The 23,189-nt window shown below is 38.2% G+C and overlaps 1 protein-coding gene across 2 annotated transcripts in view; it reads left to right on the top strand.

Moving 5' to 3' along the window:
* Positions 1–159: 159 nt before the first annotated feature.
* PJA2 (praja ring finger ubiquitin ligase 2) overlaps positions 160–23,189 on the top strand; it is a 36,496-nt gene continuing 13,466 nt past the window's right edge. The window contains exons 1-4 of one of the 2 annotated variants that reach the window (XM_009284183.2): positions 160–539; positions 15,085–15,285; positions 17,312–18,374; positions 22,016–22,201. In XM_009284183.2, coding sequence (XP_009282458.1) covers positions 15,087–15,285; positions 17,312–18,374; positions 22,016–22,201 — 1,448 coding nt within the window. In that variant the 5' untranslated portion in view covers positions 160–539; positions 15,085–15,086. The remainder of the gene's footprint in view (positions 540–15,084; positions 15,286–17,311; positions 18,375–22,015; positions 22,202–23,189) is intronic. The other variant, XM_009284182.2, reaches the window with a different exon arrangement.

Consider the following 23,189-nt stretch of genomic DNA (forward strand, 5'->3'; position numbering starts at 1 on the left):
GGTGGCCCGGCGTGTGCTTGTGCGTGAGGGGCCGAGGCCGTCGGCTCGCGCGGGGAAGCCGGCAGGGCACGCAGCTACAGAGCAGGCATGGACAGGCCTTCAGTTCGAAGTTTTTTGTTTTGTTTTTTTCTGTGGTTTTTTTTTGGGTTTGGGTGTGGGTTTTTTTTTCCCCCTAAACCAGTGTGACTCGGTATGCCGGGACGGAATGGGGAGCCTGCTGCGTTGGTGCTGAGGCTGGAGAGCTGTCGGCGATGGCGGGCATGGGCTACCCGTCCTGCGCAGCAAGCCTCTGAGAGCAGCCCTGCCAGCTGGGCGGGTTGGGTTCTTGCTGTGCTACCTCAGGCAAAATAAAAATGGGTGTGAGCAGGCTCACTTCTAAAGTAAGCCACTTGACCTTGCTTGAACTCAGTTATGAAGCACTCGCACTACCTGTTTGCTGGAGGAGAGGTGGTCTGAGCCGGCAGTGAGCGGAACCACCCCCAAATTAAGGGACAGAAGGAATGTGTCTTGGGCCTGGAATCCAGAGGAGATTTTTTAAGGTGCATCAGCTAAAAGCGTGCATTTTCTTACACAGAAGCAAAAATGCGTTAACCTGTAGTTACACTGAGCAGGACAGGTTTTGCACCTGGATGAGAGCCTCCTTGAGGGTGTTTCCTGTGTGTGCTTTGATGTTGCACCTTTAATACGCTCACTTGAACTGCTTGTCTTCAGCTGAGCTGTCTGTGGTGGAACTGAGTTCTCTCAGAATACTGTGCACTGCAGATATGCTTGACTGGATACCGCTGGTGAATTAACACTTTTTATGAAGAATATATATCAGTTACATAGCATGTGAACCTGCATGGTGCACAAAGGTATAAAAAGTTGGTATTATAACTGTGGTGCTGAGTACTTTATAGGATGTGTCTGAAAGCTTAGAGACTGCATTTAGGTTGTTTTTCTATACTCTGACGTGTTCAGACACTTCATTCTTTCAGTGTGGTTCTTGATTTGCACTTGTCTGTATACACAGTTAAGCGATTTAGAGGAATGATTTTTGATTAAATTTCTGTTACACTGTGTCTAGAAAAAATAAATTATATCCTGTAGCAATAAAGAGTGCTGTCAGACTGTTACTATTCTCTGTTAATGCACAAATCATGAAGAATATGTACTTTATAGATGTAAATTTCATTTAGGAGCATGCATATTTAAATTTGTGTAAGCAAATATATGTAATAAAATAAGTTTATCTGCAGCTGAGTCAGACTTGAACAGAATTGATTTCCTGTTCTTTCTCACCCATTAAAGAAAGCAAAATGTCTGGAAAAAGTTGTTCAGAAAAATCATTGCTTTGAAGTTGCATTAAAAAGCAGGATTAGGAAACTTTTGTGAAATACGTCTATTTTTTTTGTTTCCTTTGCCAACTCAGTGAATTGCAATGCAGTGTAGGTAGTGTGCAAAAGTTCTTGACTGATCAAAGCCTCATCAAAATAAGACACATTTATGAATTATTGCCTTGTTACGTTAGCTGCTCCCATGAAGATGTTTACTTCTGCAAAAGTGGTTTTGCATAGCGGATTAAAAATACTGATACAATGTATTGGGTTAATTCAGCAAATACTGTCATGGGTATTTGTAGCAAAAAGTTAATGGCATTGCTACCATTTTAACATAGTAATCTCCCTTGTGGTCCGTAGTACTTGTTGAGTTGTGTTTGTTTTGATTCTTGGTCTCTTGGGAAGGCTTGAATAAAACAAGAAGTATTACTGTGCTCTACAGCAGTAGAGGCCAGAATCCCATTGTACCGAGGGCAATACAAATGTAAGGCAGACAGTCCCTGGCTTACAGTTTGCAGTGTAAGTAGTGTTTGTTTGGCATCTGAGGTAATTGGAGTTGTGGATGTAATTGAAGTGGCAAGCATAAAATTTACAGTTCAATGAAGGTTTATCCTAGTATTTCTGAATAATATTTTGAACAAAGTATGGGGAGCAAATTTGTTCTAATTCGTTTATTCACTGATATGTTAATGATCCCGCTGCATTTTTATCAGACTTACAGCCTTATCCATAGAGTCCACTGCAGAGTTATAATGAAGCTTCAGCGGTCGTTTATCTGTATGTTTAGTAGTGTATTTGGCCACGTCCCAAAGGTCTACTTTGCATTCATTTCAGTTGGCAAATGTATTTAAAAACTTCAGTTAATGCCTCGAAACAATGTTCGAGTTACAGAAACAACTTTGTATGTGGGATAAATATAGGTAAACCCAAACCACTGGAGGGGAATGCTAACTAACCGCAGCATACTGTTTAGACCATCCATGGAGAAGTGATACTTTGAATGTCCTTAAAAGACAGGCTAACCTGAGCTTAGGATGGTACTTTCCATCAGTGTTTGGAACTTCAGCTTCTGTGGGTTTGATAGCCTGAGCTTGAACGAAACACACTTCATGCTGTTTATCACAGGAATACCCTGAAGTGCTTGGGGGAATGCTGTACATATTTAATACAGGGGCGCCTATTTGAGTTGTCAAAGTGTAAAATATAGCAGGTCTTGCAAGAACCGTGGTTCTCTTATAGGCCACACATGGCTGGCTGTTTTTGTGGTATCTGTGGAGCAGAGCTATCATTTATATGGGAAATGGAGGTAATTATTAACAAGCTTTTAGTAATGAGTTGAATATTCTGCAAGGATCACAGAATGGATGCTTATATAAATTGCTGAATGCTTATGTGTCACAGTGGGAGAAAGCATTCAGAAATTCTGCTGCCAATGGTATTAATCATGCCGAATAGTTTTAAAACAGCTTTTCAAATTTGATTAATGTCAAGTGTGATGTTTTGATACTAGACCCTTATATAGCATTTCAGGTAACTAAATATGTGACTGTGGAAGCAGAGAGAGTTCCAGCTGGCACATATGTGTGCGTCCTTTCATATGTGCTTACAATTATTAAAACATGACCTGAAAAGTTTGCGGTTGTTCAGATGCTAAAATCCCCTGCCATTTTTATGTATTGCTGTAACATCGAAAGAAAATCCAAGGTGATAACTGATTTGAGTATGAAATGATGCAACTAGTTGATACTATAGAAAAGGAGAATACAGAGAAAATTTTCTGATCCTGAGGGTGGATTGTGGATGATTGCTCAGGAGATTAGTGATAACCAGTTATACGAAAATGTCCTACCCCGTCAGCTTAGTGTCAGAGGTGAAATTTCTGAAACAGTCGAGAGAGAAGTTTCCATAACCCAAATTATTTTAAAACAATAGCAAAACCCGCCTTCTGTTTTAGTGGCTCTGTAGTCAACTTCACATCTTAAATAGGTGTGTCTTCATCACATGTTCAGTGAACAAGACATTTGTAGCTTGGTGACAGCTTAAAAAAAAACCTGTAGTGTAAGATTTTGAGCAGTTCTGAGAGTCAGGAATCTGCAACAGTATTTTTGAGGCCTAAAAATTGGCTCCTAGGTTAAGGATCTGTAATATGCTTCCACAATTGTAATAAGGTGCTTTAAGTGAAAAGTGGTTGTTTTTAAAAGGAGATGACAAAAATAATCAAGTATTTGTGCTACACCCAGTAAAATTGGTGCAATTTCATACAGCATATCAATCGTGTAACCTTTTAGAAATTTTTAAAAAAGAAAAAAATGTGTAACAGTAATAGAGAAATTGATTAGTAGAGAAATTGTGATTTATCTTCTAAGTTATATGAAAGCAAGCAAATAGTGATTGGGAGTCACATTGTAGGTTGTATCATATTCTACACACCAGGGGTTTGGAAGAAAACCACACAGATTCTCCCTTCCACCCTAACATATGTTGATTGTGATTCCAGCCCTGGGAGCAGAATAAATATCTGAAATTCTGGAGGGCTAGTTTAGGGAAATGATCATGGGGCTGGCAGGGACCTCAAACAGGTATCCTGTCGGGCTTTTCCTCTCTCTCAACCCTTCCTCACAGTGATTCTTACACTAGATGTTTGAAACTCTTTCTCTGGGCTGCATTGCTGATTGATATTCTTCAGCCTCCCCAGGCAATCTGTTTAAGTGATACAATATTCTTACTGGTAGAAACATTTCCCTAATGTCATTTCCATGTGTTGTTTCCAAGTGTCAGGGAAATCTTCCTTGCTGCCATTTAAGAGTGATCTTTTTTGAAGTATAGTACTTAAAACTATATGCAGAGTGCTACATCTGATTTTAACATCATCGATCAGGATAGAAGGATTACTTTTCCTGTCTTGCAGCCTTCATTCTTAATGCAGCTCTGTATGTTGCTGTTTGCCAAAACAGAGGGAAAGTATTGACTTGTGTGTAACTTGCGGTCCTCTATAATCCTCCTCTGCTCTTCTGCTTAGCTGCACACTGCCGATTATTCCCCCTTTGGTAATTTGCTCAGTTGTTTATTCCTACCTGACAATAATATCCTGCACTTCTTTTTGAGAATAATCTCACTTTCTTCACAGGTATATTAGAATCACTTCAGATTCTGTTTCTAGAATTTAGAAGTTGTGATGGCCCAACTGACTTTAGGTGAGCTCTGCTGTCTGTCGGTTGGATCAGAGGCTTTTGTTACCCTTGTATCCAAGATACAGAATTCTGTTTATGAAAGGAAAAGAAAGAGTTTAAAGCAGTTTTTGCTGTTCTTCAGGAAAAAAATTACTTGCAAAAAATGATTTTCACTACTTTTTGTAATGAATCCTTATCTGCTACCATGTTTTGGGTTAACTTTGCTTTAATAAAGACAGTTATGTAAGATGAAAGACAACAATGCAAAAATGTCTTTGGGTCTGAGAGTTTGCTGAATTGTATCTCTCCATCATGTCAGAGTTTCAACTACCTGAACTTCCACCTTGGGATTCTCTTGTCATCTCTTATTTGCTGTGTTTATCAGGGAGAAAGGAAGCGACTGCTCTAAATTTTAAAGTATGTTGAGGTCATCTGCACTGACAAAAGTAAAAGTGAACCTTGTCTGCTTAAACAATAGAAAAGTTTTGGCGTTTTGTTTAGTACTGGCTTCTACTTGCTGTCTTTCAGCTCTAGACAGATGCTTCCTTCTATAGAAAGTTTGTAATTGGAACTGAAATAGAAATGCAAAATGGTGAAATTCATAGGCAAAGGAAAAAGAGGACAGATTGGGGGGGAGGGCATTTTTTTTTTAGTGGATGAGTAATTTGAGTGGGAAGGAGAGAAGAAGACAGACTACCAGTACACCTTTTATTAAAAATAAGGACCGAATTTCTGGATATCTTCTGAAAGGCAGTAGGTAAAAATTACTACTTCCATGCCCTTAGTTTAGTACACATATTTAGAATACGAAAACTTGTGATGCTGGGGAAGGAGAGAGATATGAAGGTTCAGCTGATGATTAGCAGCCCGTAATAGTGTTCTGTATTAACAGAACACATCGCTACAGGGGCTACTGGCAAAGTTAGGCTTTTTGCTCTTAAAGTTGTAATACTAACTTTCTAAGAAAGGGTGGGACTTGTTCTTAATTGGTTAGTACATGACACATACACCATCCTTGTCTTTAAGAGCTTTTAGTACTTCAGTTACTTAATCTTCCCTCTCTCTTGAGTTGAGATTTAACGTGGAATTTCTGCTGAAGCTATTTGTCAGGATAAAAACTGGAAAAGCAGTTATTGTGGTAAGCCAGAGCTGGCAGTTGATAGGACAGATTTGCATGTCCTACCAAAGTCAGGGTTGAATCAAAGTCAAGGAAGAAGAAAGTGATGCATTCAAACTATTTACAGTTTTGTGTGAGACAGTAAAGAGAGCGGGGCTAAAATGGGAGCAAGTCAGTGCAAATAAACTGGAAATAATGCAGAAGTTGAGTATAATGTTGGAGCAGCTAGATGGTCAGAGGACAGTGAAAAATCAGCACTGGAATGGTTACAGATCAGTGCCCAGTGAAGAGTGGGTCCGTGGCTCAAGGATACAGGGACTTCGGCAGCAGAGTTTGTGTATTGATTCCTGCCTCAAGCTGCTTGCGTCTGGCCCGGTTCTACCGCCTCAGCTGTGCTAATGCAACTATCTACTGAGCTTTAAAAAAACAAAGACAGAATTAAACCCTCAGAGAAGGGGATTTGGTAAAACTGAGTAAGTTCACTCAGTCCAGTTTACAGCTTGACAGCCAACTGTTATAACCACAGCTGAACCTGCATCAGAGCAACCCAGCCTAACCCTGGCTCCTTGGCTGAAGCGAACAGGTGGCAGACATCTGTGTAGAGGGATTCTGTGCACCCATGTTGATCAGAAGAGCCTGGATGAAGGAATAGGAACCGTGCAGGATCTTGAACTCTAGGAGGATGTCTAAGGATAGAAAGGAACTGTATGAAGATGGTGGTTTGTAGCAACTCACCCATTCAGACACCTCTATATATGGGAGGTGATGAGTGGGCTCCACTTGTAAAGAATTCTGGACTTGAAGCAATTTTGTGTCTCTCTTTTTCTTCATAACTTTACTAAATACTGATTGCCCTGTGAATATATCTAATGCATTTCATTCAGAGCAACCATTTAGACTTTCCTGCATATACTTGAATTCACTATTGTTTGTATAGTGCCAGCACCTGTTCCCTTTAAAGTCTGGCAAAAATTTTCATAATTTGGATAGAGTTGTGAATTGTATATGCTGATTATAGGAGGTCATTAATTGAGATAAGGAGTATGCAGACAATGTCCAAAATACTAATAGGCTTGCTTCTTTTAGCCTGCATGCTGACTAATGCGTTGATAAATGTAGAAATTGAACTATTTATATTTGTATGCTTAATGGATTGAAATACTTCAGAACCTCAGTTTTGCATTTATGGCACAAAATGCATACAAAACTGCAAACTTTTGGGGAAATGCAAAACAGAAACTGTTTAGTAATGAAGTGAAAGGAAGCTGCTATCAGCTTGCTGGTATTCAACCCCTCGCTTTTGGTATTTGGGAAGAGACTCAGATCAGTATCAGAATATTTTGCAATGATCTTGCTTTTGGGGGTCTTTCATTTCAAAATATGTATGTGTGGAGGTGGATGCTAGTAGTCTTTTGTTGTTTTATATATAAATATTTGTTTATTACCTTTTCAGGCAATTCCAATGGATGTCTGTTATGTTAACATAATCTAACAAGCATTTGTATGGCATTGAGCTAAGACAAATTGTATTCATCAGGAAGGAGAGGGAGAAAAAGACATAGAGCCTGCTTCAAATTTATCTTCAGAGCTCTTCTGTTGAAATAGAAAGCTTTTTTTCTGAAGCAGCATTTTAGAGTTTCTGTCCTCTAAATTGCCGGTTACTAACCGTTTATGTTTTAAGCACAAATAATATGCTTCATACAATATCACCACGCATCTTACATTAAAATGCTACTAAATATCGGGGAGATGGTGTCTATTTGGTGGTCTCATCTTCCTTCTGTCTTCCCAAAAAACAATCTCTTGCTACTCTTTGATCTGATTTGGTATTCCTTGCAGACTGGGAATTTGGCCTGTAATAAAAATTGCAGTGGAAGGGTGCACTGGAACTAAATCCTTCCCCTCCCTTTCAGCCCTGGGAATGCGCAACCTTCCTCTTCTTGCCTGTTACCAGACGACTGGCTGTGCACTGCCGCTGTGGTTTCCAGCCCTGCTGCTGCCGGGAGCACGGTCTGGTTCTGATCTCTTCTTCCTGCCGCTGGAGCTGAAAGCCTGTGCCGATTGCCTTACTCTAGGGGTAGGGCTGCAAGGCATGTGGGGAGGGCTGTGGACGGGTGAGGGCAGTACAGAGCAGAGGATGAGTGAACTGTCTTAAAAGTGTTAGTATCTAATTTTGGTACTGTATATATTTAGTGTCATAAGACTGCCTTGTATCGCTATTTTACTGTCGCTAGCATTGATTCCGGTTATATCAAAACTGATAGGGTCAGGCTAGTAGTATAAGTATAAACATGTTGACACCAAGTGTGCATGCACGCTTAAGTTATGAGTTTAGTTTGGAGTGACTTAGCAAGTAAGTGTGAAAAGCCCAGCAGTATTTTTGAAGTTCACAAAATATGAATTTTCTGTGATTAATGTTTCCATTAGCTCTCTAAATAGGGTTAAATGCAGAATTATTTTTGTCATTAAAGTGGGCAAGGTGACAGTAAGATTTTCCTTTATTCACAAAGGTATTCAGATATCTTTAATTGCCTATGCTGTATTTCCAAAGTTAGGCCCACAGTGGAAAAAATACCTGATTCATGTTTGCACTGTTGAGATTCCAGAGACCTAAACTGGTCCATCTGTTTGAAGGTGCAACCAGCTGCTGTTTCAGTTGTTAACAAAATAGTAATTTTCTGTAATCTGAGAGGTAAAAAAAAAAAAAAGAAAAAAAGTAGTTTATTTTCATTTAAAGTGAATTCAGTGGTAGGCCAACCTGCCAGCTTATTGAACTTGGACAACAGGCTACTTTCAGCCTCAAACAAAGAGAAGGAATTATACTAAGTAAAAATGTTGACTTTGTGGAATCTATAGCTCAAAGGAGAGTGCAAAATGACCCAGAAGGTTAATGAAAAGACAATAATTAATGCCTGAAAAACAAATCCCTGAAGCATATTCCATTCTTCAATGTACATGTAGCTGAGTTGATCCTGCTTACGGAAATAATCACTACTGTGTTCTCGAATATCCTAGCGAGCAGCCTAAAGTTACTGCTAAACCAAAGACTTTGAAGAAGAAAATTTTGGGTGAATAAATCTGATCCTTTAGAAAAACGTTTAATTTTTGCTTATGATATGGTGTACTAGTTTCAGCTGGGATAGAGTTAAATTTCTTCACAGTAGCTAATATGGGGCTGTGTTTTGGATTTTTTTTGCTGAAAACAGCATTGATAACACAGGGATGTTTTAGTTGTTGCTGAGCAGTGCTTAGACAGAGTCAAGGCCTTTTCTGCTTCTCACCCCGATATTCCATACCATGTGATGTCATGCTCAGCAATAAAACTGGGGGGGAAAGGAGGTTGGCCAGGCTGCCGTTACTTTGGAACTGTCTGGGCATAGGTGAATTGCTGGTGAGCAATTAGGGGTTTTTTGTATCACTCTTTTTCCTTGCTTTTGTTTCTTTTCCTCATTATTCTTTTTTCCTTTTAAAAAAATTATTAAACTGTCTTTATCTCAGCCCACGAGTTTTCTCACTTTTACCCTTCTGATTCTCTCCCCTGTCCCACTGGGTGGGGAAGTGAGTGAGTGGCTGTGTGGTGCTTAGCTGCCTACTGGGCTTAGACCATGAAATACCTTTGCTGTCTGGGATTTACCTAAACCTCAGAAAGCTGTAAGTTCTAACTGAATATTCATAGTTTTGAGTAGAAATTTGCCAATGGATGTAGTTTGAAGCTTGTGAGCATAATAAAACATTTAAAGAATTTCAGTGTTAATCTGCCCATAGTGGCAAAAGAGGGAAATTGACAGTAATATGTTGTTTTAAATTATTGAAATATTTTCTCTCCCTTTTTGGGATTATTCCATGCCTTTCTTCTGTTAACTGGAGTAATCTCTCCACCGTTCTGAGCAGTGGTGCTTGGAAAACTGAAAATTCTCCATTCTAATTCAAATTTTTTTAATTAATCTGCTCTTGGAAGCTTTCAATACCTGCAGGGAAGAAAGAGATGTAGAATATTGGTTACAGATAAAGAATATTGGATAATACAGTTTAAAAGATAATGTGAATATTTTTACCTGCAACTTTTGTCTGAGTTGATCAGGGATATGCTTTCATTATGATTCAGAATTAGTCAGGTAAGGGAGAGGGTGTCAAGAATGTGAGTTGTTTTTAACTTTCACCCATTTGACAGCTAAATGCATTGATACACTTAGGGAGTAAATGCAGATTTTTTTTTTTTAAGACGGTAACCTAGAAAACAGTAATTGTGTCAGTATTACATGCATTCCCTTTTCAGACCTTGAATGTGAGATCCTGTTCTTGCGCTGTGGAAGAAAATGGTTTCTGTAATTCACAGGTGTAAAGGAAAAAAGAGCAGTAGGATGCTGCTGAGTAGGATGAAGGAGATTTGTTTTTCCTTCTATGTCAAATGTTGGTGAGACTGAAACCAGAATATGCATACAAGTTTTTTAAGAATGCTGGGAAAAATTTGGGGAAGAGTGGAAAAAGTTATGAGTTATTAAAAGATTGAAAAAAATACTTCTTAGAGAGCTATTTGAAGCTCACTTTACATGTCTTAAGGGAAAAAAAAATAAAGCTAGTTAAATACCTTCTGCAGAAAATTATGACCCCCCATCCCCTCTTTGGGATGAAAAACACTTGGGACTGCTTCCCCACCACCCCAGCTTCTACCCCCCGCTCCTCCCTCTCCCCATGCCACACACTCCTAATTTTGTTTTCCCCCTGTGAGGTATATAATAGGCCTAGGAGGTGACTGTATGTGTGAATGAATGATACCAAGGAAATAAAATTGGACATAATAGGGTGAAAAGAAGATCCAGGGGAATTTGATGGAATACTTAACTGAAAATGTCCTTGTGAGGTTTCTACGGTTATGGGATATATATATTTTTTTTTTTCAGTGGAAGTTACAAAACTCATTTGTCTTCTCCTTGAACTACAAAAATTGCTAGGTATGTAAGAGAAAGTTTTCAGTATTTCAGCTCTTGGAAAAAAGGCAAGATTTTGTTCAGGTGTTCAGAACTGCTTTAGGTAAACTGCGATTTCTTTATTTTATATAACTTTTTTACTGTTGTTTCTATGGATTAGACTCTGCTCCAACAAAGTGGTGCCGTCCAAGTAGGTCACAGCAGTTCTGGGAGTCATGAATAAGACCTGCTTGCCTCTGTGGCAGTCAACATCGCCCTGTTCAGGTGTATGCCACAATTGGTGTCTTACATCTGTATGGGTGATGGTGATTTGTTTGAGTAGCGTTGTAGATCTAGGTCATGCACTCCTTGATCCCAGAAAGCTGCTTCTCTGTTTGTCTAGTGTGCAGGATGTGAGGGAGTCAAGAGGATAGGGGAGAATGAAAGGTAATGGAAGGGAGAGTAAAGGGAGGTTTCTGGGTTTCAGTGGGTGAGGACTGGGATCCTGTTGGAGGACTGAGCGTGTAACTGAGCAGGAGACACCAGTGGTCCTAAATCGGGCTCTGTAAATTAGATTGGTTTGAGATTTATATGTAGGATTCTGGTCAAGGGGATGGATCATTTCTGAACGTTCAAGTTACGGTGCTAGGTTGTGAACACATGTATGCATGCATCTACAGTTAACCTTGAACATTGTGTTACTTCTGGAAAAACAGTGATTTTTTTTGTGGGAGAGGACAAGTTGGTTATGCAAGTCAATGGATTGGGTCTAGATTCTCAGGCTTTCTATGGTACAGCCTGTAGTTTGCTGGCTCCAGGGAGTGGAGTCCTCAGTGCAGTATTTGTAGAAGTAAAGAGGAAGTATGCCATTCTGTGTCAGTGATTAAGTCAGTGCCAGGGAAAGACTGGACCTACCTGTTTGTGCACTGTGCATTTCAGGAGACACTCTCCCCTGTTGGTTTTTTTTTTTTAATCCAGCTCTGGTCATCTAAAATGCTTTTCTGCTTTGACAGCTGCTGCTGATCCTTTGAGGAGTTCAGGTGACTGTAGTACCCTTTTGAAAGGATGGAGGTGTGTGTATAAACATCTTTAGCCTGAGAAGGGAATAAATAGCCTGTTTCCCCTACCTGGATTATTTAGTCACTAGTGTGTTGCATGTCTAAGATGGGTCAGTTTTGCAGAACTCTGTCTTGTCAGCAGGTATTGGGTGTGTTTTGAACAGGACTACTAAACTGAGCTTCTGAAAGAAGATGGAGCATTACCTACTTTTAAGGTTGGGTTAGCCTGGAAGAAGGACCCGAGAGAGGATATTACACGTCTCAGGAACTTGATTGCCTGAAGGGTTTCTTGTAAATTGGTCTCTGGATTCAGATGACTAAATGCTGCCCATTTTAGGCATGTAGGCAAATAAATGCATGGCTGCTTCTCTTATTTTGAGATATTTTGTATCTAGGTAGAAGTTAACCGCTCCTGTAAACCAAATGTGACATCCAAACTTTCAGTAACTGGTGAAAGCTTTCACTATATTGATCCAATAAATCTTTCCCAGGGCAGAAGAATAACTGCATGATGTAGCTTTTAAGAACAATTGCATATGAGATGAGATAATTCTCTCACATGCAGAGTATTTGGAACAAAAAATGTAGTGCATTGCACCCAGCTCTAAAGATTTTGCATGCTGTGAACATCAATTTTAAAAAATAAAACATTTGCATTCGGACAGTTTGACTCTCTTGAGTGGACATCTGGTTTTGAACAATACTGGTGTTTTAGAGAACAAACTAAAATTAAGAATTAGGCAGTTATGTTGTATTTTTACCTTTTTTATTTCAACTACTTGTATTACCATGTTTGAGGCAGACTTCTCTGTTGCTGTGCTGATTTACTAATCTAACTGTTGGATTCTGCTCTGCAAGTTCAGATGTGGCTGCTTATTGTCAGGTCCCTCTGGCAGTCTGCTAACCAGCCATGTTATAATCAGTGGAAATTTAAGAATTGTCAGAGCTTGCTTGAATAAACATGACTTGCTGGTTGACTTAATTAGTCAGCCAGTTAATATCCTTACTAAGAAAATTAATTGTCAGTCCCCTTTTTCTTGCATTAGTTGCAGAGACTTTTTTTTTGCAAAGGTGGTAGAGAGTTTTCACCTTTCTAAGGATTGCAGGAGTAGTAGAGTTAATACTGAATTGACCATTTTAGCTTCTGTTGTTTAATGTGGGAAGGGCAGGTTTGGACAAATACCTGAAAATATTTTCAAGGGAGATTATATGGAATCAAACTACGTAGAGCTTCATAGATAAATGAGAAAAAAGCCTGTGATACCTGCTAATTTTTTCTCCAAAGGTTCAACTGAGTTGTATTCCCAGGTCTGTAGAAATAAGCAGTATCACAATATTGCAGCTAGTGATGGACACGTTTGGACTTCTGCAGTGTTCATGGAACTGGGCTATGGTTGGAGAGATTCCATGTGTGGGAAGAAGAGTGGAAGGAAGACGTGACTAGAATTGCATGTTTTAAGGGAGATTTAGAGCCATAGATATAGTGTGGTGAGTTATAGCACAACATTTTTGTAGCAAATGGTTTCTTAGAATTGGCTAAAGATAACAAAAAGTGAAGCTGACAACATTAGACAAAAGATTCTTCATGTTATAATTTGCTTAAATGTTCCAATTTTAAGCAATTGAATTGTAAATATTTGCCTTTTAATTTTAAGCACTGCAAGTATCTTCACTGTTGCTGTCAATTCACCTGGGAATGAAACAGTAATATTTTAGACTCTTGTGGCAGGTGTTCTATTGTGAGTGTAATTTTGTTTGGTTTACTCCAACCTTAATTTTTTTCCATGTCAGGCTGAAAGAGAAAGTGATTATTTTTTTCCTGGGACTTGCATTTTTTTCTGAGGCCTTGCGTGTTCTACCATCATTATACTACTCATGTTTCTGTGGTTTTTTTTTTTCCCCTGTGGGGAAGATCAGGCAGAAAGTATTTGGATTTTTTCTACAGAAATTTGACTGAAGTGCAGATTGCTAGGAAATGTTTTCAGAATTGCCATGCTGGCAATTGTAGACCAAATTCTTGTAGGATGTTATGTGTCTGAACCTCTTAAGACTAGCTTCTACTAGAAGCTGTAGTTTACCATAGGTAACTTTCCTTCTATTTGCTTCTTCATTAAAGCTTTTAAGGGATCATGTGATTTCTGCAAGTGGAGCCCCAAGAAAAATATTTAATTTTTTTCCTTGCATTTTATTTTTCATTATTTATGTTAGGTAGGCAGCAACAGAGTTAGCTTCCTGTATGTCAGTCCTAGCAAAATGACAGCTTCAACAGTGATGCTAGTTTAAAAAACAAACAAAGAAAAAAAAAAACAACCTGCTTGGACTCTTTGACAGTTGGTACATGTGTGCAGTTGTATGTTTTAGGCAGTCCACATATTGCAACTACCAGCTTTACTAGTGGCTATACCACTCGAAGCTGCATAAAATAACTGCTAATAAATTATGTCTTTGCATATAAATATTCTCTTTTTAAGGGTAGTGAAGAGATTGGTTTAACAGCCAGGAAAGCTTTCTTATTTTTCTGAAGTTCAGAAAACAGTTTGGTAATGGTTGCAGACTTTATTTTCCTGGAGTTTAATGTCTCCTCTTCAGTTTGGTGAGTTTCAAGAACAGAAAAGCTACTATGTTAATTCCATATCTAGTAAAGACTAAAAGTGACTTAGAGGGACATGAAAAAGCCACTGAACATCTGAAATACTGAACTTCTAATTGCATTTGTACAAGCAACAGCCTTTGGACATGAATACTTGTGTTAGATTATTAATAGCTGATCCTACTGCTCTATTAAAATCTCTCTTCATTACATCAGCAGCTTTTCCCCACTGTTTTTCAAGTTTCCTTGTGCTACTCGTCCCATGTTTTCTTGGTAAAAGCATTAAGATCCATTAATATGGAATACTGGTATAATAGGAGCCATATGTGGGCAATTGCTTTGTATGGCCATGCCTGAACATACTACCTAGTGTAAAGAATAAAGCCTTCTCCCTGGGACTTGGGACTTTTCTTTTAGAAGGCGTGATTTGATTAATTGTACTTTTCCTGTCACAGAGATAAGGTAGCTAGGGCTGGCTGAATTGTGCTACATCACCTGAAGGCTTTTCCATTACAGTGCTTGCAAATGTTTTTTGCAAGCTGACATGTGTTGTGTCAGAGCTATGTGCAGAAGTGTATCACATTCAAAAAAAAGTCATGTGACATCTGGACTTGATTTTTTAAATTTTTTTAATAAAGTCTCTGTTATTTACTACACCATGTTAAGATGGGGGCAAGATAGGTGTTCTTCTATATGATTTAGTGTAGATGAAAATTCTGTTATGTGCTTTCGTAACACATGTGCCCAGAGCACTTCAGGCTCTTAATAAGCGTATTGTGAGTGAAGCTCAAGACTTCACAGAAATGTGAAATTTCTTGCTGAAAAAATTGTATCAGAGTGTTTGGGAAGAGGGAAATTATAAAGACATATTGTTGTCTAACACAGTCTCTCTGTCTTTTTCCTTCCTCCATAATCTCTTGTAGCAATGGGTCAAGAAGCTGGCAAACTTGAATGGCCTGAACCAGCAGGAGGATATCAAACTATTACAGGTAGAAGATATGGAAGAAGACATGCCTATGTCGGTTTTAGACCATCTTTGAATAGCCAAGACAGAGATGAACATCAATACAATGAAGACTGCGAACGATTACAATTGGAGGATGGTCAGAAAGAGAATTCTTTATGTATGTGCATATCTTTGTGTATGTGTCATTTGAATGCAAACTGGGATGCGTGGGAGTGGAGGGGGAAGGCGCATAGAGAAGTGAAGGGAAGAGAGTAGCCACTTAAATAACACGTGTAAAGTACATTTCATGTGGCTTAATAGAATGAAACTTAGCATGAAGGCAAATTAAAGTATAGTCTATCTTAGGCTGTTTAATTTTGCCTGAAGAAGTGCATTCCTGAATGAGTTAATGCATTCTAACCAACTAGATAGCCATAACATTGTATAATTCAAATGATTTTGTCTTCAAATCAAATTACAAATCACATTTGGAAGAGAATACCTGTTCTAAAACCTTCTATTTGGAACTAGGTTGTGAAATATTTGATGTATCATGGACCAGGTTGTTCTGTCTTTGTCAACCTTAGTGTAGTCACAGTGGAAATTAGTTTAAGCCTATAAAATGTCTTTAAAGGGTCTCCTTTTATTTGTTTATACCAGTCAGACCACTTCCCTTTCTTGTTTAATGAATATTGAACAGTAGTAATTCCCAGAATAAATCAGAAATTTGTCTTCGAGAAATGTTTTGGATTGATTTATTTCCCTTACCTCAACTAGGTTACATTTTTCCCCCATCAATACTTATTTTTTGATGGGTGGGTACTACCTAAAATACGCTGCATACTTCCTTGCTAATTGGCTTGACATATTATATACATCTGAGCAATTGTGGAAGATGCATAGAAGGAGATATCATTGGAAATATTAAAATCTGACTGCACTTGGTCCTTGGTAACCTACTATAGGTGACTCTGCTTGAGCAAGAGGGGTGGACTGGATGATATTCAGAGGCACCTGCCTGCCAACTTCAGCTGTTAGGAATTTCGTGAAGGAGCTTCAAGATTTTAATTAGATAAAATGTAATGTTACAGTATTGCTTCCTGCAAGCCAGACTCCTAGTGCTGAGAGGCACAGCTCTCATAAGAGTTCATTGCCATGACTTCACCAACCTCATTTAAATGAGATTCTTTTTTCTTTTCTAAGTTGTTTTTTTTTTTGACCCCAGAACACTGATTTTACATGGTTTCCTACTTCTACCTGTTTTTAAAATAACATGCTAGGGAATCCCTTCATTAACCATGCATGTCTCTCTCTCTTTTTTTTTTTTTTTCTTTTTTTTTTTTTTTTTTTTTTTTTTTTTTTGTCTTAGAGTTAAGTTTCCAAATCTCTTAATATTGACTTAAAAACTTTAAGTATTCTCATCAAGTTACACAAGCCATTGTATGTTCAAAAATACTTTGGACTATTGCCTTGGTTAGGAGTTTACAGATGACTTGAACTAAACTTTAATTTTGTAGTAGCAGCAGTATACATGGTTTTAGGTTCTTTAACTCTTGCTGCTGGGTTTGATATTTATTGTCCCTTTATGCAAGAGGTGTTCAAGTGTAGTATAACCAAACTGAATTTGTGATGATGGTAACTACTAACTGTAATTCCACATTCATCCCTGCTATTATTTTCTTCTTCTGGGGAGTTGCACTCACAGCTGCATGTACAAAATATAGTGCTATTAGTATGTAATTTATAATAGCAACAAATGGCTTTATCTGAGTGTGGCAGGAGGCACAATTTAGCCAGTTAATGAATGGATAGTCCAATTTTTAACTTATGGAAAGAAATGTTGCAGCTTTTTTAATCTTCCAGTGTTTTTTTCAGATTTCCTGTTCTCATTTTAAAATCCCCTTTTATATAAACAATGTAAAAATACTGCTTATGAACATGTTCTTTTAATACCTGTTTTTTTGCTGTCACAGGCTGAGCTCAAATTGTGTCATTTATATCTATGTCTATATGCTTAGCTTATATAAATGAGGACTTAAATATTTTAGTGAAGACTGCACCTCTGGTAAACGTTTCTCTTTATCAAATTGCACTGCAGTCCTAGTGAACTACCCTTTCTTTTTCATGAGCAGTTGTTGTAGATGACAATATTTCTATTGTTTTTGATTATTCCAATGCATTCTTTCTTACAACTTTCTGTGAAGGTTCCAGTCCATTGGTTCAAGTTTCTTCTGGTTTATTGGATGAGCCTTCATTAGAAAATATCGGAACTGGAGAACCCTTTTGCCAAAGTGTATTGAGCCGAACTTCTGAAGAAAACACACTACCATTTTCTCTATTCTCTTATGGTCTGGAAGGCAACAAAATCTCAGGGAACTTTATGAATCCTTATGAAAATTCTGAGGACCTTGCAGAATACGAGTCTGAAGGGCATAATGATTTGAATGGTCATAATGGAATTGCTTTTGTAAACATTGACTCTTATGAGCCAGATGACAGTGGTGGAGAGGAAGGTGATGCTCAAGATGAATTTTCTTTGGCAAGAGAAGAAGCAGGTATATTTCAGGAAACACTAGATAGCATGCTTTCTGAGTTAGACAAAGGTGTAGAGTCTTTTACTGATTTACAGTCCCAATTGTCGGCTCTCAACCACAGAGTTTCTAGAGAATTTTGTGAAGAAGCAGGACCAATGCCTTTAATGAGATATTTTAGCATAGGTTCAGACTTGGCATGTCCAAACAACAGGACATTTAAATCTTCTGCTGAAGATCAAGCTATATTGAAAAGTAACCTGAGTGATGCCAATTGTGAAACACAGCAGATAAGAAATATAGTGGATGTTGGAATCAGAACCCCTATAGCAATTGCTAATGAATTGAATGCCAATGATGGAAAGACTGACCAAGGAAATTCACCTGAGCTAGTAGTGAGACCTAAAATAAGAAAACAAAATACTGCAAACCAGTTGGAGAGAGAGAAGTTTCTTCCTAATGATGATGAAGAAAGTGGTTCCCGGAGGAGAAGTGAAATTGCTGAAGTCCAGCAAGGCCGTGCTGAGTATGCCTTGCGAAATAGCAAAGAAGAAATGAGTTCTAGTATGCTCTTTGACTCAATAGAGTACAAAGGTCACCAAAAGAACACAGAATCAGACCTAAGGAAAAATACAGCAGCTCAAAACCAAAAAAATGTTCTAGGTGATAGCACTTTTTGGGATGAGTTTGAAGACTGCAGCAGACGCTTCTCAATGTCCCACAAAGATGAAGACAGGTAAAATTTTGTTTTTATATCTGTATTAGTATTGAATCTTTTGTGTAAATAATGTGCAAATCTGAATAATTTGTTAGCAAATGGGACATAAAAACTCAAGCAATTTCAGAATATGATCAGATCACAAGATGCCAACTTTTCCTTTCAGTTCTCCTTCATCCTTCCTCAAGTCCATCTAAAGAAATGGTAACGTACATTTTTCTGGTAATGTAAAAAGCCTTTCCTTATGTTTAGGGTCAAAGCGCCTTACCACTAAGGAAGATTGCTTGTTTATTTTTATTTTATTTTTACTGAGCAGATGGAGAGTAGAGAGGGAAAACCTTGTTCAGCGTGGGTTTTGGCAAATTATGGGTCTTTGAAAGTTCCCTTCAAGACTTGTTATTTTCAGAATTTGTTCTTTTTGCCATCAAATCTCAATACTCTGCATGACAGCCTATGTATGTTCTTGTCTCCAGCCTTTTGAAAGAAATTATTCTTCCTTGTCATATCTGAAGAATAACTTGATAGGATTGCTTATAATCCCTTTTTTAATGCAAGTTTTTTATACTAGTAAGTGTTTCCAAAGTAACTATTAATGAATACAGTTTCAGATCTACAAATGGCTCCGACCTGGACACCAGGAGCAGTATTCAGGCTCCTACTGTTTTGGGCTCTCTACCCAGAAGACAGCCTAATTTGGATAAACCTTATGTTGATTAACTTTTACTCATATAATGCTGGTTAAGAACTTTTCACTGAGAATTGGAGTTACATAACTAAGCTATTTGAGGGTAAAAGAAATTTCTAACCTGCTGTTCATTTATGGTAAATGCAGTAGTGTTTGTGATGGCTTTTGTTTGTTTTTTTTCTGCCCTATTTTTCTTCTACTTTGCTTTCATCTTGCTGAGTCTGTTCCCACTGCATTCTTTACAAGACATGTCTTCTGGATGTTTATGTGGCCTTTGTTGTGTGCGCTTGCCATCAGGCTTCATAAGCTAACCTGCCTAGTAGATTGTGTTTCCACTGCTTTTGTGGGGAGAAGAGCATGAAAATTAATCTGCATAAACCCTCGTCCTTAAAATATTGCAAAGTCCCAATTATGAGAGAACAAAATCCTTAAGATTACAAGGCATTGTAAAATAGGTCAGTAGACTTAATTTTGTTTTTTCTTATTAAATATATAGGTGGACTTGCAAATGAATCCTTTCCTTCCTCGTAAGGTTTACTTTTCGAAAATTTTTGTTACTGCATAATCTTTTCTCTTCCCCTTCTGAAATGTTGCTACTAGAAGATTAAAATGCAATGGAGGAAATGGACTCTATTTTACAATTATAGCATTGGCTTCCATGATGCAAAGTGATGGATTGTTGTAGCATGACAAAAAGAAATATAGACTGAATATCTGAAAGTGACTATGTCATGATGGCAATAACTGAACCACTAAACAGGAAGCATGTGTTCTTTAACTTAAAAAACCCATAATTCGTGTTCCAGACCCTCAAAAGACTTATCCTTATGAAGTAAATTGTCAATGATTACTCTGTACAAAGAAGTAATGTTTTACACTCTCAAAAGGTAGTTTTATGTTTAAAGGGTTAATCCATATTACATGTTTAAATATACATATATAGCTGCTTAAAAAGCAGAATTGACATATGTGTCAAACTAAATCCTGCAACTCAGCTTTCACTTCTTTCCAACCCAGGGAGAAATTCACTTTGCTGATTGCTGCAGCCTGGGCCTTCACCTCACATTTTTGCCTCAAGGAAGTGCCCAGCTATTATGGTGTTAGCATGTAGAAGCTGTGTGAGAAGGAGAAAGTCTTGCATATTTGTTAGAACCTCATATGGTCTAAGTTGGAAGGGTCATGGTAGGTCATCGGAGGGCAGGGGTGGTGGGATGAGGATCATACCCTTTAGCTCACTCCATTTAGTTTTGGATCATATGGCAAGTACAGGCCAGTTCAGCCAGGGGAGAGACTATTCTCAGAAAATCCATGTGCAGATGCTAAATTAATGTGTTATGCTTTTGGCAAGTGACAAGTCTATAACTCTCTAACCGTTAAGTGATGTTCTGCTTCTCTGCAGAATTGGGCACAGTTAAATACGAAGTTTTGAAATACACACATTCAATGTTCTTCCTTTGTTCAGTATTAATGATTTTAGGCATATCTTCTTTTCTGGTTTGAATTAGTGTTTGTGTATAAACTTTAAAGAGAACAAATTGGACTAACAACATAGCAATATTATTATAAACTGTGTTGGAAATCACTCCTGTATTGTAAAATAGAGAAAACTAAAATAAGAGACTTGAGTATTTGGGTTAGTTTTACATTATGCTTAATTAACCTTTTTAAAACAAACCCAAACAAAACAAAAGGTTCTAAAATGTTAGTGTTCAGCTTTAGTTGGTGTAATATAAGATGCATTAGACTGCATATCAGAATTTCTTAACAGATATGATTTCTGTTGTAAAGTAGTCCTTTAAAATAGCCCAAAGTTAATGAATATTCTCATTTCCATCACTTTCCCTAGTCATCAAAATTGTGATAGAAAAATATATTCCTGCTTCAAATTAAAATGCTTCCATGTAATCTGTCTCGATTTTCTTTGTTGTAAAACTTGCAGTGTATAATGTGCAGTTTTTCAAAAGTAGTTGTAATTCATTAAATAGTAAGTTTTATTGGCATGTGCTTGTAATGTTATATAGAAGGAGGGTTTCTTTAAAGTGAGTTTGTAGGTGGGAAGATAACATTGATAGACATAGACATACTGGGTTTAGCAGATTGCAGACTGAGCTGCAAGTGTTGTGGATTGCTGTGTAAGATGTGCTCTATTAAGCATGCTTGCTGTTCACATATTTATTAGTTTTTTGTAACTTTTTGAAGTGACATAGCTAGTTGACTATAGCTTGAATTTTGGTAGGTGTCAACTGTCATTGTTAGTATTGAGTAAACCTTCTAAGTGGCATTACCAAAGGTAACAGTAGATAAGTTCATCCTTCTTGAGATTCTGCTAACATCACTATTTTTTTTAAGCTGCCCACAACTTATTTACTGCCCTTTTCTATGTGGTGGCTGAGCAAATTCTCTTTGAAAAACTCCCTGCCATTCATCTGTTCTAGCTAGTGAATTATATAATTTGCAGCAAGTCATCCACTGTATCTTTGTATAATTTTTTTTTTTTTAAAAAAGGACCATTGTATATGGCTTAGAGGTTATGAGAGCTTTTACTTTAAGTTTTGTTTGGCTGAGAGGTAAGGCCGACATTGCTTCTTGTTTGTTAGGCAAGCATTGGTGTTCTCAGTGTCACTGCTGCTGTTTTCTCTTTGTGTGCTAGGAGAAAGATGTGTATAGTGGGTCTGGGCTTATATTCCTGAGTTGTTTTATGTACTCTGCAAATGTGGAGGGGGAAGAACAAAAACCTTTTTGCAAAGTGGGATGGGCAGAATTCTTTTTAGGAATTGATTTTTTTTTTTTAATCAGCTCCTTATGTATACTTGCCTTATAATACATCTATAAATAGTACAAAATTAATTTGTCCTAGAAAAAATAGTCTATATTGCGGTCATAGAAAAGTAGGAAATCACAGAATGTTTGTGTTTGTTTTCTTTCCCCTAAAGCAGTGTTTAAATTCACACCCTGTTCCTTGTTTAAATTGCAGCTCAGAATGCAGCGATGGAGAATGGTCTACAACTGTGCCTACCTATTTTACTGCTACAGAAAAAGAACAGTCTTCAAGTGATGAGAGCTGGGAGACTGTCCCAGGCAGGGAGGAACGTGAGCCTGAAGTGCAGAGCAGCAGCAGTAGCGTAGGAGAGGAGAACGCAGACTTCTGTTTCCAAGGAGGGTATGGCTTTATTTTATTAGCTAACTTCCTGTAAGTTCTGACATCAGCAGTAACACGGTATCCACGTGACACTATACAGAATAACATCAATTCTAAAAGTAGTTACTATACTAGCAAGAATCATTTGCCTACATCAAAATACTCTGAATAATTGTATGTATTTCAAATCGGGGAAAAATGGCATGTCATGCAAAAATTCTGTTTTATGAAAGATACGGAAATAATGAGAGGGCATTGACATATAGTGTCAATAAGGATAATAGGCTGGATATACTGACTTTAAAAAGCCAGATTAGGCAAGTTGACACACTCAAGGGTACAAAGGGAGCTGGCAGAAGTGCTCACCAAGACTCTTTCAATCATTTTTCAGCAGTCCTGGCTAACTGGGGAGGTCCCAGTTGACTGGAGGGTAGCAAATATGACACCCATCTACAAGAAGGGCCAGAAGGAGGATCCGGGGGACTACAGGCCTGTCAGTCTGACCTCGGTGCCAGGGAAGGTTATGGAGCAGATCATCTTGAGTGCCATCACATGGCACGTACGGGACAACCCGGTGATCAGGCCCAGTCAGCATGGGTTTATGAAAGGCAGGTCCTGCTTGACTAACCTGATCTCCTTCTATGACAAGGTGACCTGCTTAGTGAATGAGAGAAAGGCTGTGGATGTGGTCTACCTGGACCTTAGTAAAGCCTTTGACACCATTTCCCACAGCATTCTCCCAGAGAAACTGGCTGCTCCTGGCTTAGACAGGCATATTCTTTGCTAGGTCAAAAACTGGCTGGATGGCCGGTCCCAAAGAGTTGTGGTAAATGGAGTTAAATCCAGTTGGCGAACGGTCACTAGTGGTGTTCTCCAGGGCTCAGTACTGGGGCCAGTTCTGTTTAATATCTTTATCAATGATCTGGACGAGGGATTGAGTGCACCCTCAGTAAGTTTGCAGACGACACCAAACTGGGTGGGGGTGTTGATCTGCTTGAGGGTGGGAAGG

The sequence above is a fragment of the Aptenodytes forsteri genome, unplaced genomic scaffold (genome assembly GCF_000699145.1).
Source record: "Aptenodytes forsteri isolate BGI_AS27 unplaced genomic scaffold, ASM69914v1 Scaffold69, whole genome shotgun sequence".
NCBI lineage: Eukaryota > Metazoa > Chordata > Aves > Sphenisciformes > Spheniscidae > Aptenodytes > Aptenodytes forsteri.